The 17,106-nt window shown below is 41.6% G+C and overlaps 1 protein-coding gene across 2 annotated transcripts in view; it reads left to right on the forward strand.

The window, feature by feature from the left end:
- Nucleotides 1–17,106, forward strand: part of LOC105493207 (uridine phosphorylase 2) — a 30,540-nt gene that overhangs the window by 12,056 nt on the left and 1,378 nt on the right. For both annotated transcript variants that reach the window (XM_011760725.3, XM_011760726.3), the window contains 3 exons: nt 1,133–1,247; nt 5,023–5,232; nt 7,386–7,532. In XM_011760725.3, coding sequence (XP_011759027.2) covers nt 1,133–1,247; nt 5,023–5,232; nt 7,386–7,532 — 472 coding nt within the window. The remainder of the gene's footprint in view (nt 1–1,132; nt 1,248–5,022; nt 5,233–7,385; nt 7,533–17,106) is intronic.

Here is a 17,106-nt window from a genome sequence, read left to right on the forward strand (position 1 = left end):
GAGAGATCATATAATAATTCATCTTAATTATAGTAAGAAAATTAGGTAAGAAAAAATAATACTGAGAGAGTTTATTCATTAGTCACAGAGGCAGTTCCAAAGTCCCAGACTTTTTAATTTTGGATATACAAATCAATACAAGTTTGATTCCTGGCTCCAGGACGCTTACTAAGCATTTGAAAGTCAGGGCATATTCAGTGGGAACCAGAAAGGGGGAACGCAGAGGTTCGAAATTTCCATAGCTCAACATTCTTGATAGAAGGAGGAAGTTCAGGTGAAAACATCATGGTCACGGCCAGTGGTTTTCCAAAGTCTTTGTATCCAAGAGTAGGACACATTGAGGAGCACATTTGACTCTCTGCTGTCATGTCAGGAATGAAGTTACTACCAGTTTTGAATTCAGTTCCAGTTTCTACAAATTACAGAATGGAAGATCTTTCTGGAGGGTTATTAGGACATCATGTAGACACCAGGAGTTGCTAAATCCTCCAGCCTGTGTTGATCCCTTTCCTGTTGACATTGATTCCACTGTCCTGAATACTGAATAAAACAGGGTTATGGTCATGATCTATAGTAATTTAAACTCACTTCCATGTTTAGTATAAGTTTAAAATTGTGAAGTGGGGAATCTAGCCCACGTTTCTACCCTAGTACCTTTCAAAGCACACAAAATTAAAAGCAAATGAAATGGATTCACTATTTCATTTAGTATGGTTGAAAAGGACTCTTGATTTGGAGGCCGAAATTATATTTCCTCAAAATCAAGTCAATCGTGCAAAAAGCTCTTTTTCAAAGGCTCATCATGAAGAGCCCAGTGGGAAGATGGGAAATGGCTCTGCCCTGACACACCTGTATACCATACCATCCCCACGTTCTGCTCTTGCTGATGAGGGCTGAAGTCAACAGAACTGGCAGCGAGACGCCTCCCTCTGATCTTCACAGATGGACACATCTGTCAGCATGTCACGTAGGCGCCAGTTAGGGAGGACTTACGTTTTCCTCAGCATTGGCAAAGTCTTAATGATTATGTAAATTTATCTGAGGCCTGTTAACTTGTAATGAAGGAAGAAGATATGTCCTGTTCATGTATCACTTTGCAAGATGTATGAAGACTTTCTCTTTCTCTCAACAGCACGGCATGGGCATCCCCTCCATTTCTATTATGCTTCATGAACTCATCAAATTACTCCACCATGCACGGTGCTGCGATGTCACCATTATTAGAATTGGTACATCAGGGGGAATAGGTGAGACGGATTGATTTCTATTAGAATTGAGTGATCCTTACACACGTGGTAGCTGCCAAAATATACCATCCTATTCAGAGCCCAGCAGAAGCCCAGATGGGCTAAAAAGTGTCAGAAGGCTGGACTTGAGGAAATTCAAGGAAATCTGCCCACATTGCGTTTTTCTTTTCTTCCTTTTTTCTTTATTGAAACCCACAGGGAGAGATCTCACTGCCTATTGCAGGATGGTCTTAGGTGTTTATAAAGGGAAGAGTAGAAAAGTTGCTAGAAGATGTGTTTTGAGGGCAGGGGTAAATTTCAAGTCTTAGGAATTTTTTTGTTGTTGTTTTTGTTTTTGAGACAGAGTCTCGCTCTGCCGCCCAGGCTAGAGTGCAGTGGTGCAATCTCGGCTCACTGCAAGCTCCGCCTCCTGGGTTCAGGCCATTCTCCTGCCTCAGCCTCCTGAGTAGCTGGGACTACAGGCACCCGCCACCATGCCCGGCTAATTTTTTGTATTTTTAGTAGAGACGGGGTTTCACTGTGTTAGCCAGGATGGTCTCGATCTCCTGACCTCGTGATCTGCCCCCCTTGGCCTCCCAAAGTGCTGGGATTACTGGCGTGAGCCACCGCGCCCAGCCAGGAATTTTTTAAAGTAACAGAAATAAGTGTGTTCAAGTAAAAAAAAAATCACAAAAATTTCCCAGTTTCATCAGCTAAGTGAGCAAACTGCGAAGCTCTTAGAAAAACATTGCTTTTTGCTCACATCAGTTACTACATCACCTCTGTTGGCTGTATCTTTTCCTCATCAGTACACCAGAAAGAACCCAGGCCAGGCTTTCAGGGAAGGCTTAAGTGATGCTTCCTAAAGTTTTCACAGAGCCTCCTGACTTCCCTTCTTCTTTGGCTTCTCAGGCATCTGTAAAGAGGCCTTGTTTTTGCTTCCAGAATGTGTTGTGATGAAGTTTTGAGGAAACATCTTCTTCTTCAGCTTTTTCTTAAGGAGCACATCTTGTCAGGGTATGATTTTACCATGTCACCAAAATGCAAACACAGACTGCACATGGTAAATGGAGAAGTTTGGTTGACAGGGCGATAGAACTGAATGGGCATTATAAAAAGGGCTGAGATTTAGGAAGAGAAATGGTTGTAGAATTAGACATTTATGGAGCAAAAAGGGATGTCAGAAATCCTCACACAAATAGCTGGAGAAGTGTTGTGTTCAACATCACAAAGCCACCATGGCTGAGCCATGCGTCACTAGAAATCATACACGTTGGAAAAGATGGTGGCCTTTCCACAGCCGTGGTCCAGGAATCAAGTCCAGCCAAGGCCCTTACATCTGGGAGAAAGTAAGACCTTTGTGGATATCCATCCAGAGAGAGAAGTAGAGTGTTAGCAATAAGTGTTAGATCAGGCATCCTTCTAGATTGTAGTTTATCCAATACCCCAAATAATCAGTAGTAGGGAACTACTCATTTGGGCATGAATTTCAGATAACACAGCTATTAAAGTTGCTCATAATTCTTGGGTTGTGGGTTACAAGGATCTGCCTTCAGAGCCCACATTCATGCATTGTAAAGTCCGGACTGCTACAGTTACCACTTGATATTAATGAACACCAGCATGGGCAAGGTGCTCCAATGACCATCTAGCTCTTGATAATGGTCTTTTATTTCATGGCAACATGATACATACAGCACACAATGAAGGCCCATGGATGGTGGCAAATTAACCCACTGTGCTGGTGTAGACACCTTCATTTTGAAGTTTTATCCTCATTAAGAACTCTTAGCTTATCAAAAAGTTGTATTTGCTTATTTTGTTTTAAGCAGTTTTGCATTTGGAGATGAAAGATGTACATAGTATTATGTTGCTCACATGATCCCTTCCTACATGAGCCAACACACCTTGATAAGCATAAAGTACTCAGTTAAATAGTACGTTGACCTTTGAGAAACCTTAACCATGACATAATACACTAACACATTTAAATATCAGGATGGCATATAAATAACATCATTTTTATGTATACGCTTTCAACTTCCCTCTCAATCACTTTCTTAGGACATTGTGAACAATTCAAGGAGCCACTTACTTGGATTGTTTAAAAAGTATCTGGCCAGGCACGATGACTCACACCTATAATCCCAGCACTTTGGGAGGCCGAGGCAGTGGATCACTTGAGGCCAGGAGTTTGACAGCAGCCTGGCCAACATGGTGAAATCTCTACTAAAAATATAAAAAATTAGTTAGGTGTGGTGGTGTGTGCCTGTAGTCCTAGCTACTCTGGAGGCTGAGGCAAGAGGATTGCTTGAACCCAAGAGGCAGAGAATGTAGTGAGCTGAGATCACCCCACTACATTACAGCCTGGGTGACAGAGCAAGACCCCATCTCAAAAAAATAAAAATAAAAATAAAATAAAAATAATAAAAAGTAGTTCACCCAACAAGGACCTATTATCAGTGGCCACCTTGGGTCTCTAGTTGGATCCTCTAAAGCATTTTGTAATTAAGTCTACTTTGATCAATATCAAAATTTATGCCACCCTGAAGGATAAGGCTATACTCTATAGCAGGGATTGTCAAGCTTTTTCTGTAAAGGACAAGATAGTAAATATTTTAGGATTTGCTGACTGTGTGATTTCTATTGCAACTTCTCAACTCTGCCACTAGAGCTTGAAAGCAGCTATAGACAATATGTAAATAAATGGGTGTGGCTGTGTGATAATAAAACTTTATTTACAAAGACAGGATTTGGTTTATGAACCATAGGCTTGCAGAGCTATAATCTATGGCATCTTTGTGAAAACATTCACTCATTCAACAAATTGTTATTGAGTACCTATAATGTGGCAGGCACAGAGCTAGACCAGGAGAGAGCAGTGAACAGACACAGTTCTTGCCTTTATAGAGTTTATGTTCTATCAGAGAAAAAGATAAACAAATGGGTAATTATAAAAATTGTTAGGACAGAGAGAGTCTAGGGCATCTATGAAGATATATCTTCTTATTCAGACTCTAAATAGAAATGAGACTGGGTCAAAAGCTGGGTCAAAACTGGGCCTGGGGAAATTTAGTGTAACCTGTCTGTGTTGCCTTTTAATTTTTTCATTTGTTTGCTTCCCTTCTGTGGATTCAGACCTTTTTCAGGAAGTAAATTAAGCTGACACCTGAAGAGTGACTTGGGGTGTGATGAAAAGGTGGGGGGAGGATGAGAGGGCATGCCAGGCAGGGAGACTAGCAGTTAGCAGAAAACAGTTTCTTAAGTAAGCCCAAGTCCCTTGAGCACCCCAGAGTTTGTAGCCATGGAAGGTCAGCCAAGAGGCCTGATTTACATGGAGTCGGGGAGGGAACAAATGTGACAAGAATCAGAAGAAAAAGAGGATAGAGATGCAAAGAAATTACAGTAATCAAGAAGTCACGAGAAGATTAAATATTAAGAAGTCACATCACTTTATGAAAGCTACTTGCTGGCAGGCTTATTTATTTTTTTCCTGACCTAATTTATTCAGATTTGAGCCCAAAGGCTGGCACTAATTTGCATGTCCAAGAGTCATGTTTGTCTTGAAATCTAAACCCCATCACATTGTAAATATGCATTTGGAAAGACAACAAATGTAAATGCCTCTTCTGAATGTTATTTAATTGCATTGGGAAAAGAAAATAATTTTAAAGTTGAAAACAGGGAGACTCATTAGCAGCTAGCATTAATGTTCGCAGAATTGGTTACATATGCTATGTGTCAAAAGTAAACTCTAAATGATATTCTTCTGTAATCATTTATTATCACATTGCAGGGATTGCACCAGGGACTGTTGTAATAACGGATATAGCTGTAGACTCCTTCTTTAAGCCCCAGTTTGAACAGGTCATTTTGGACAACATCGTCACCCGAAGTACGGAACTTGACAAGGAACTATCTGAAGAACTGTTCAACTGTAGCAAAGAAATCCCCAACTTCCCAACCCTCATTGGACATACAATGTGTACCTATGATTTTTATGAAGGTGAGAACAGTTTATAAACTGGGAAGGCAACAGAAAACTGCCGGCAACTCTTTGTTATTCAAACCCATAATTTATATTAAAAGCTCTCCTTTAGAAAATTAATATTTGTGGATTAAAAAGGAACTGAAAGAGCCCTTTTTTACTTACTAAAGCATAAAGACACAAGGACATAACGAGCAGCAGAGAAACACCCAGAATGAATTTCTATTGAGGGTGAATTTAATCCTCCAAGAACAAATTGAACACTAAAATGTAATTAGTGATGTTCACAAAATCTTATCTCTGTTGAATGCCTTTAACTTAGATTAGCAGCTCTAAGAGAAGGGAAGTATACTGATTCTGTGTTTCTGCCATTCGTCTGTACCTTAAAAGGGATTCTGTCCCCAGGAAAGAGTGGGCCAGAAAATGGGGAGAAATGCTTGGGGAGGAGGTATAAATCCCACTGGATGGTGTGATCTGAGTGGGGTTTTGTCTCTCAGCCATGAGTAAGGGGTTCCCAGACCGAGTTTAGAGACAAATGGAAGGTGACTGCTATGTAGCGGGCTTGCTACTAGAGATGAAAGGCCCAGGGGAAGAAACCTTCAAAGACAGACCCCCAACTTTTCTCGTCCCAGAAGAAAGAATCTACATAGAGTTGGTACCGTGCCTTGAAGGGCATTCTGAAAATCTGGCAGTATAGTTATATTCTTTTCAAAATCCATACTATTTCATTATAAATTATTTTTATTTTCCCTTTGGATCAAACTTAAAATACTATATTGGATTTTAAGAAATTATGTTTGGAGATAGGTCATATTATCTATACATTTTACTTCCAGTTAGTAAAGGTGGTTTTACCACATACTTGTTGTAAAATAGCAGGGCTGTTGGGGTCTGAAAGGGCTGAGACCCTCTGTTTAAGCCCACTGACTCACAGTCCCTCCATCTCGAGGGTCACTCACTGATATGTTAAGCAGAGTTTGCAAATGGCAGTTTGTTAAAGTCAATGTTTCCTTTGGCCTGCACAGCATTTTAAAAAATGTGAATTATTTTGCCAACATTTACAATATCTGGAAATGTTATATGAACATCCACATTTCTGGCTTTTTGAAAGAACTAACATTTAAAAATGTAGAATATATGCATGGCAGCCTTGGCAAGCCCTGACCCACATCTGGGGCTACGTTTGCTGAGGCGGGGGTGAGGCTGCTCCCCTCCGACCAGACACTTGCGTCGGCATTACCTGCGTGGCTCCTGCGAGGTCTTGTTTGAATCAGCTTAAATCGCACTCTGTCAGAGGTGTCGGCAGGCAGCTCTAATGAGAAGAGAAGGAACAAGGGGAAGCAGACTGCCGGGGTGAAGGTAGCATGAAAGAGTTAGAGGAAAGGGAGAAAAAGAGAGGAAAGAGCACCAAAAAGGGGATTGCGAAAATAATGGATGGCAACCGCGTGCTATTAGGCCATTTGCTTGAATCCAGGCCTTTTCAGGAGTGGGGAGGCATTAGAAGGTCTATTTCTGGGTGTGCACAGCGTACAGGAGGAGTAATGACATCAGACTTTCCTTTTCTTGCTTCTGCCTGCACTGGAGGATACAGGTGAAATTCAGTGACGAATGAATATTGGGAGCAGCCTGGAAAGGAAAACATGATCACAAGGGGTGGCATGCAGCCTGAGAGGTGTGCGGAAAGGGGGAAGGCGGACAGTGTCGCAAAGGGCATAAGGAGAGGCGCAATGTGCAAACACTGTCCTGATCCTCAAGTAGCTTAGTGTCTGGAAGCCTCTTTTTCTCTCCCAGCACCCGTCCCTGGGCCATTCCCCAGTCATTGGAGCAACCTGAGATTCTCTTCAAAGGGCAGCTCTCACAGCAACCCGCCACTTCCTGATTTGCCTGGGCACAGTGCTGGCTACCATAGCCACTCAGCAGTGACTGACCCCAGAATTGAGGCCCTCGGCCATGGACGCTCCTTCCTACATATGAGACTCCTGAGCCAGGGACAGCCTCGTTCCATGGTCCTCTGGTAGGAAGAGTCACACAGCTCAGTTTATCCTACATGGGAAGCACACTGCAGAGTTAGAGACAGCCGCGGAGGGCTCCAGCCAACAGCCAGCCTCTTGTGACGCCACTGACAGTGGGGTGGGACATCAAGTCACTAAACGTTCTCCCCTCCCTTTCAGGCCAAGGCCGACTAGATGGAGCACTGTGCTCCTTTTCCAGAGAAAAAAAGTTAGATTACTTGAAGAGAGCATATAAAGCTGGCGTTAGGAATATTGAAATGGAATCTACAGTGTTTACAGCCATGTGTGGACTCTGTGGTCTAAAATGTAAGCTTTTCATGAATGCTTAGGGTCAAATTCTCCTCCTTCATGCAGCTACTTTTACACTTCCGGAGAAGAAAAAGGGGTCCAGCTATATATTACCTTGGGCTGAATGCATGACTTGTAATTGTATATAATATACTTTATCTCATAATATCTTGTGAGTGGCCAGGACATTATTCCTATTATGCAAATAAGGAAACTAAACCTCAAGGGTCAAAATCAAGTTGCCCAAGGTCAACAGCTAGTTGGTGACATGTTCAGGACTCGACAGCAAGTTCGGTCTCCTTCATCCTGGTAGTGGCTGGTAGTTTCTATTACAACTGAATTTATCGAGACAAGATACAAAAAGAAATTCCTAAAATAGTCCATCAGTCATAATTTTAAATAGCACGGTCAGGGAAGGATGGGAGGAGAATGTGCCACATGGCTATCTGGGGGAAGAGCATTCTGATCAATGCAAATCCAAGGCCACAGGCAGGAGGAGCACTCAGGGAGAACTGGAGGAAGAGGGAAGAGATCAGGAGGGGAGAGGCAGTGGTGGAGAATGGTAGGAGAGAGGGAAGGTACCCAGATTGTATAGGACACTGTGAGAACTCTGGGTGAAATGGAGAGCTTTGAATAAAGAGGTGGCTGGATCTGACCTGTGTGTTAACAGAATCACGGTGGCTGCTGAGCTGGGAAGACCCGAATGGGGTGAAGGGTGGAGCAGGGAGAAGAACGAGAGGGCGAATGCAGTAGTCTAGTGAGAGTTGATGGACAAAGTGATAGCAGCGGAGGTAGTGAGAAGTAGTCAGATTGTAGAAACATTTTGAAGACAAACCCAGCAACATTTGCTGATGACTTGATGTAAATTTGGGGAGAAAGGCAGGAGTTAAAAGCGACTCCCATGTTTATGGCCTAAACTACTGGAAGCGTGAGGTTGTATAACTGGGATAGAAAAAATTGGGGTGAAGATGTTGGGGTAGTAGACATCAAAATGGAGGCCAAGCAAGCAGGTGAATTTATGAATCTGGAGTTTAGGTGGGTCGTTTGGACTGGAGACATAAAATTCTAAGTTGAGAGCATATAGATGGCATTTAAAGCTATGCAATGGATAAGATAACGAACAATGAGTCTAGACACAGATGACAAGAGGCCCTTGCTTAAACATTAAAAGTTAAGGGAGATGGGAGAGACCAAGGAGGAGTGGCTCATGAAGTTGGCAATACACCAGGGAAGTGTCGCATCCTGATATGCAGAGAGGAAGGCTTCAAAGAAGTAAAGAAGTACAGCACAATAAAGCTTCATTTTTATCGTAAGTGGAATTTGCCTTGCAATACTTGTCCTTATAGTCAACCAATTTTAATCTACACATTACAAACAGAATATATGTGGTCATATTTCTAAGAATGCATTTTACAAAAAAGCTAAGGAGATTGATTGTCGAAGTACTATCCTTAACTACTTGCATCTGTCAGAATATATGCACATGTAAATTATTGGTAAAAATGTGGGAGGAACACACAATGCATTTTTGTACTTTTTTTTTTTTTTTTTTTTTTTTTGAGACAGAGTCTCCCTCTGTTGCTCAGGCTGAGTATAGTGGTGTGATCTCAGCTCACTGCAACCTTTGCCTCCTGGGTTCAAGCGATTCTCCTGCCTCAGCCTCCCGAATAGCTGGAATTACAAGCTTGTGCCACCATGCCCGGCTAACTTTTATATTTTTGGTAGAGATGGGGTTTCACCATGTTAGCCAGGCTGGTCTTGAAATCTTGATGTTAAGTGATCCGCCTGCCTCGGCCTCCCAAAATACTGGGATTACAGGAGTGAGCTATCACGCCCAGCCCATCTTTATACTCTTTTGAAGGTCATTGCTAATACCCTCTTTTAGAGAACAAGAGCATCTGCTTTTCTCTCTACAAGTTAGTGACAGTGGGAAAGCAGCACCCCACACAGCCCGCAGGGACACTTGGATTCAGATGTTTCTGCTCTAGGAAATGCCCCCTCACGTTTATTTATTATATAAACAAGTGATCACTTGAGTCATGTCTCCACCTAATATGTAAGTGTAACATAATCTGTTAACCACTTTATTAATAGTTAAATATAAAATGCCGAGATATCAACATGTTGCCTTTGTGAAAACTGGGTGATGATCAGCAGTTCTTTCTTAAGAGGCACCAATTGGCAGCCAAGAAGAGTTCTAGGCTTGTGGACCTGGACTCTGAGTCTTTCTTTCTCTCTTTAGGATGTTGCAGAAACCTAAGTGAAGTTATTCTAAGAGCCTTTCTGTCCTTGCTGCAAATCCTTGTGACCTTGGTCTCTCTGCTACCTGCAGGTTTCCCTCCTGGATACTTTCTTCTCTACGTTTCTGTAGTTACCGGCCCCCACTGCATTTTCTTTCTTATGCTGCTGCTGGAGCTGCTGGTAGCTGATTTTCACCTGCAAATAGCTCTCTCCCAGGCCACTGCTGCAGCCTTTCATGGAGTAGACCCCTTCTAGACTGCCAACATTCACACTAAAGGCTGCATCTGCAGCTCTGTAGTTCTTGGGAGTATTTCTATCCGAATGTCTTCATGGTGCCAGGGGCTCTTTATCTCCCTCAGATACTACTGTTTTAAAAGGTGGATTCCTGGTATGCTGCCCCTTGGAAGATCAGCCACCAAGTATAGAGACAAAAATCCCATACATAGGATGCTATCATATTCTCTTCTTTCATTACTACTTCATAACATCCTCTTCCTGTAACACTGAAACTTGGAAGCTGGCACCTGGCACCTTCTGATTTTAACCCATTTATAACATACTTTGTGTGAGCCAGAAAAGCTTGCTTGGGGAAGGGCTGAGAATGCATTAACGGACAGCTGCTGAAACAGAGAAAGTTAGAGAGGGCATCCAATGGTAAGCAATATGGAAAAAAAGATTTCACCTGGCACTAAGAGCCCAGGGTCCATAGGCATGTCTCCGCAACCCCCTCCCCGCCACTGTTAGTTATGGCCCACCCTATCCTGTTTCACCAGACAGCCCTCTGAGACCTCTTCTGTTCCTTTAGTACTACCAGATGACTGGATAACCAATCTGAATTCATACTAAGGTGATGGCTTATAAATAACAATTTTTTACATAAACAAGGGTCTTCTAGAGAGCCATTGTACTAATTTAGATGAATTACTCAGAGTTTGGACCATTGCAGAAACAGATCTTTCTATATCTACTTAGCACAAGGAAGCCTTGGGTCCATGTGGATTACCACTTATTATCTTTGCAGTTAGTATTACACATCTCACCCTAAATCTCACCTCCTCAAAAAAGTCTTGCATGACTACCTATACTCACTCACTCACAATGGTGTCATTCTATTTCATTTATCTGCATCACATTTACCACTACCGACTATATTTCCAGTCTGTTTGTAAATTAACTTATATATTATTTCATGCATATTAATGTGTGAAGGCCTATATTGATTATTTCTGTCCATTAAAGTGCCATAAGAACAGGGACCTTGTTTGTCATTGCTGTATCCCCAGTACTTAGAATATTGCCTGCCATATGGACTTTCAATATTTACTGAATGAGTGAATGAATGAAAAAAAAAGGGCCACTAGACTCTTTTTCACCATGGAAAATGGCCATTGCAAACTTTAACCTTCATTCCCCAGCCATATAAGTGGCTTAGAATTGTCTAAAAGACTTAGGAGTATCTCCTAACTGTCCACAAAAGAGGAAGCAAAGCCTTAAAGTCAAGCCTCCCTTTGCTCTAAGGTCTATACAAATATTTATTTTGCTAGATCTACAACCTCTGGGTTTTTCAATATTTGATAGGCGGACAAACTACCTGTAATAAGGCCACTGACACCCATAAGTCACTGCTGCTATCCTGATTTCATTATCTTAGAAAAGAGAGTTGGGAATCCAATGCTGTTTTAACAAAGATTCAAGTGAAGGGAAATAGTGGAATTCACTCAATTATTCCAAGGCTAAATTTTCAGCATAAGGTAAACCTGTACAATGGAAGCACTGTGTAATGCTCAATAAATGCATTCTCCTGTCACTTTATAATATGCACATATCTGTGTCTCTCTTAAGGCAAAATCTACTCTAATTAAGCCCCAAACATTCTGGTTAAAGATGATAATCCTCTTGTATTATGAACTTGTGATAAGTATGTTTAACTTGCATTCATGTTTTAAAGACAGTGCTGCCTTTTGACACAGGCTTGCATGACAATATATGAAGCCTGATATTTGCCTAAGCTTAGGTTCTGCTTAAATCCTCTTCTATGTCTAGTTGTTTGCAGCACTCACAGTGGCTTTTCTTTAAAGCATTCAGTGTTATTTCCTTGGACAGACACTGGTAACTTAGGGAAATATTTAGTCTTTATAATATTATCTTAATACAGTTCAATGAGAGGGAGCAGAATCTTGACTTTAATTCCACGTTTATATTCTTCTGCTGTTCCCAACAATGAAGGATATTGGACTCCGAGAACTACATGAGGATCATTGATAAAGGTAAAAAGATACCACAAGGATTAAAGGCTGTAATCGGTTTGGAGCTAGAGTATTTCTTAACCCTAAAATGGAGATAAATCCAGATTTTGAAAAACCCTTAGGCCAGGGTACAAGGCAACCAATTGCAGTGCTCTTCACCTTTACAAGAGAAAAATAGACTGTAGCTCAGGAAGGTTAAATAACCTTCCCACCTTCTCAGAGCTGGGAAACAGGTGAGCTGGACTTTGAACCCAGCTCTGCTGACTCAGGCCCCTTTGCACCCTGCCTGCCATTTCTTGACAGCAGCCTCCCCGTGGAGACAACATGGTCATAGTCTCTGGACAGAAGAGCCAAAATGTGCACCACTAAAAGTCAATGCAGATTTTTCCATTTTAAGCGTCGTGAGCAGATAGTTGCACCACTGCTACAAGCAAACCCTAAGGACTGAGCACATACCAATTGACTTAGTGATGGGATCAAATAAAACGTTAAGCAGATACTTACTTACTAGTATGCAGAGCCCTTATTTTGCCAAGAAAATCAGTCACTGTAGCTGGAAAATCAGGTATAAATGGTATATAATTCACTTATTACTTTTAGAGGGACAAGATTTTAAAAAAATGTTTCTTTTTGCTTTATTTTCACATATTTTAATCAAAGTCAGTGTCTATAGCTTTGTTTCATTCATTTTAATTCCCCCCTCCTAGCCTCTATTCCACTCTTCGCTCCCCACTGGCAACAACTCACCCATTAGAGATCATTTAGGGCCATTGATTCCACCCTGTCTGTGGCTGTCATTATCTGTGGCCCTCCTTTCCCCTGCTCTGGCCCCAGGGAGGCCATCTGGATTCCCCTGGTGAGCCTCCCACCCCCACCTCCAGTAAGTGCGCAAGGCTCCATCCTCTGCCTATCCTGCCACATCTCTGGTTAAGGGTCCCACATCTGGCAGAAGCCCCAGTCCTCGAGGTTACCTCTGGACCTGCTGGAGAAGACAGCGGTTTTTTGAACTAACCAAATCATGTGACGTAGGTAAGCTGAGGATGTAGACTTGCAAGAAGCCTCTGAGATCTAACCTGCTCCTTGCTCAGAGGATGAAATGAGGTCTAGAGAGTGTAATTGACCTGCCTGAGGAAACAGATAGACTGAAACAGAGATGAACTAGAATAGAGATCTCCTGTCTCCTGATCACCACTCTCTTCACTATTCCATAAGGTGCAAAAAAGTACTGTATTCATCTATTGAAAGATGACCTGTACTGCCTCTGTTTGAAAAAGCATTTGTGGCAGCTTTCAATGAAAGAGGAATGCATAATAATATAATTTAAACAGAAGTAAAAAAAAAATAGGAGGCATTTATTTAAGGGAATAGATAGGAAGGTATCCTTTTTTTATTTTTATTTTTTGAGACAAGGTCTCTCTCTGTAACTCAGGTTGGAGCACAGTGGTATGACCACAGCTCACGCAGCCTCCACCTCTTGGGCTAAAGCTATCTTCCCACCTCAGCCTGCAGAGTAGCTGGGACCACAGGTTCAAACCACCACTAATTTGTGTGTGGGGGGTGTGGGTTTGTTGTGGTGGTGGTGGTTGTTTTTGCAAAGTTGAAGTCTCACTTTGTTGCTAAGGCTGTCTTGAACTCCTAGGGTTCAATCAATTCTCATGCCTCAGTCTCCCAAAATGCTGGAATTGCAGGCATGAGCCACTGTGTCTGGCTAGAAGTTATCAGTATTAAAGAGGCCACCCAGGAGTACAATACTTAATTTAAACACTTAGATTGAGCTCCGAGTTTCCTGGAAACCAAGCTGTAAATGAAAACACTGCATTTGGGAGGCTGAGACGGGCGAATCACTAGGTCAGGAGATCGAGACCATCCTGGCTAACATGGTGAAACCCCTTCTTTACTAAAAATACAAAAAAAATTAGCCGGGCGTGGTGGTGGGCGTCTGTAGTCCCAGCTACTCGGGAGGCTGAGGCAGGAGAATGGTGTGAACTCAGGAGGTGGAGCTTGCAGTGAGTCGAGATTGCGCCACTGCACTCCAGCCTGGGCGACAGGGCAAGACTCTGTCTCAAAATTTAGCTACTAAACAAAAACATTTGCAGTTTGTCACAAAATCTTGATCCAAATGTTAAACTTAAATGAAATTATCAGCTATATTATAATGTGCAGTGTCTTTGATAGCACCTTTATAAAAGGTATGGGACAATTCTTCATAGGTATAATGAATTGGTTCTAATTCAGCATTGTTTGGGCACCCAAAGAACTGGGGTCCAGGTATGTACATTTGTGGTAATGATGATTCAGAGATAGAGTTTCAAGTCTTTAAAGCAGTCATTTTCAAATATTAATGTACAAATAATTTAACTGGGAAGATTTTTTCATGCAGATTCACTGCCCTTTCCCAACCCCCATCCCCAATTCTGATTTGGTATGTCTGAAATAAAGCCTAAGTATCTCTGATTCTGTTGCAAGAGACTAGTGGAGCACATTTTGAGAAACACCAATCTAGAAGAACAAATTGTTTCTATGTCTCTTACCGTTGACCAGCCCCTTTGAATATACATTTTCCCCACCTTGTTTTTAATAAGTAGCCAACAGCCTGAGATTAATGTTTCAGTGGAGATACAGGAAGTGCAAAGGCTCTGGGTTGTTGATTAAAAAACATTTTCCGTGCTTTACATACCAGGCATATAGGGAGCAAAGGTAGTGTTTGCTTAATAAACTCAAACCCTTGAGGAGCAGTGGGGGAGGGTATGAACACAACCAGGAAGAGGTAGAAGAAAGGCCAGGCTGGGAACTCCAAAGCTAATCTTTTCTGCTTTGCCATTTTCCAAAGACCAGCCCTGTTTGGCTTCTACTGTACACATGGGCATTTGTGCCCAGCCCTGCTATTTTTGCCCATTGTTCATGGGAAATCCTTGTTGGAAGTTCATTCTGAATCAGAGAGGTGGGGTTAAAGTGGTGATTCATACCGGTGTATGGATTCCTAAGGATTCATGAGTGAATTTTCAGGGACCCTGGGACCCCTGAAGTTATACACAAATATTTTGTGTGTATAGGCAGAAGTGTATTTTTGTGTGAAAAGAGGTTCCAATTAAGACTTTCATCAGATTTTCAAAGGGGTCATAAATGTTCCCAAAGGGTTGACAATCACTGGGCAGTCCTAGTTCAGCTCAGGGTGCATCAAGCTCCATGTTCCGGTCTGTGTGTTCCCAGAACATTCTAGCCTCAGGTCAGCTCACTGACAATCTCCTTGGTGGCAGCTGGGTCACTAAGTATCTCTTCCTCCCCAGCAGCCAGCCTCCCTGCCTAATCTGAGGATTATGCTAGCAAAGCTGTCAGGCTTAATTTCAGCAAATTGTTTTGGGTAATTAGTCCCTTTTAATTGCTCATGGAAATAGTAATTTTAGGTGACAAGATTATTATATGCTGCTCGTTAGTGGATTCTCAAGGGTCAAGAAAACACCACTGAGATTGCTATAACCTGTTCTTTTCTATCTTTGGCATTCCCCTTGAAATCCAGAAAAGACATTTAGTAAAGTCGGTTCCCACTCTGTAAAAAGTATAGAGCACTGGTTTCCTTTTATCCTTCTGCCAAAGTGAAGGATTAGAGCAGGACTTTCAACTTTTCTGTGTGACTGCCAGCCCATGTTAGGCTTCACAGGTTTGCTGATCATTAACTTGAAAAGTTGTGGGAAGTTTCCAGCTCTTCCATTTGCTTGTTTACCTGTACAGCCAAGTTGCTTTACAACTGACTGAGTTTTGAATAAATAGGGTCCTAGGTGATGAAATATTTGACGCAGCTCAAGTTGAGTATTTTCATTGCTTTTCACGTCACTGAACAAGAGGGTCAGTCTGACCAATGGGTCAGTCTAACCGATAGGGCAGGATTGCCTAATGGTTCACCATGTGCTAGCTCAGGGGAGGAATGGATGGAAGGTAGAGAACTCTTCTCATCAGTTTAGGAAGCTAGGAGTTGATTGGCTCTGACTAGCTGTGTAATACTGGGTCATTTGGTTGATTTTTCTAAGCCCTCATTTAATCATCTGTCAAAAGGGGACAAAAATAATACCTAGCTCAAGGAACAGCTGTAAAGGATTAAGTGATATCATAAATGCTTGGCATGTAGCAATAACATATCAAACAAAAAAGATATACATGGATTGGAGAAATGTGGAGAAACACATGGAGAAAATATTTCTAAACTGATACATCTCATAAAAGGTGATATAAAGAATATGCAAGGAACTCAATAGCAAGAAAACAAATTGAGAAATGGGCAAAGGATCTGAATAGTTTCTAAAAGAAGACATACAAAAGGCCAACAGATATATATTAAAAAAACAAACAAACAAACAAACAACCGCTCAACCTCACTAGTCATCAGGGAAATGCAAATTGAAACCATGGTGAGGTGTCACTTCACACCTGCTAGAATGGCCATAATCAAAAAAGACGAAAGATTAAAAGTGTTGGCAGGATGTGGAGAAAAGAGAACCCTTGAATACTGTTGATGGGAATGTAAATTAGTACATCAATTATGAAAAACAGTATGATGGTTCTTCAAAAAACTAAGAATTCCCATATGAGCTAGCAATCCCACCTCTGAGTACATAGCTGAAGGAACTGGTATCAGTGTGCTGTAAAGAGACACCTGCTCTCCCATGTTTGTTGCAGCATTATTCGCAATAGCCAAGATACGGAATCAACCAAGTGTCCGTCAACAGATGAATAGATTTTTTAAATGTGGTATATATACATGATGGAATACTATTTCGCCTTTAAAAAGAAGGAAACTCCCTCATTTGCAACAACATGGATGAATTTGGAGGTCATTTTGTTAAGTGAAATAAGCCGGGCACAGATAGACAAATACTATATGATTTTACTTAGATGTGGAATCTAGAAAAATCAAATTCATAGAAATAGAGAGTAGAATGGTGGTTACCAGAGTATAGGGGGATGGGGAATGGGGAGAAACTGGTCAAAGGGTGCAAAATTTCAGTTACAAGGAGGATTAAGCTTGAGAGCTCTATTGCATAGCATAGTGATGAGAGTTCGTAATAATGTATATTGAAAAATCTCTAAGAGAGTAGATTTTAATTGTTTTC

The sequence above is a fragment of the Macaca nemestrina genome, chromosome 11, assembly GCF_043159975.1.
Source record: "Macaca nemestrina isolate mMacNem1 chromosome 11, mMacNem.hap1, whole genome shotgun sequence".
Taxonomy (NCBI): domain Eukaryota; kingdom Metazoa; phylum Chordata; class Mammalia; order Primates; family Cercopithecidae; genus Macaca; species Macaca nemestrina.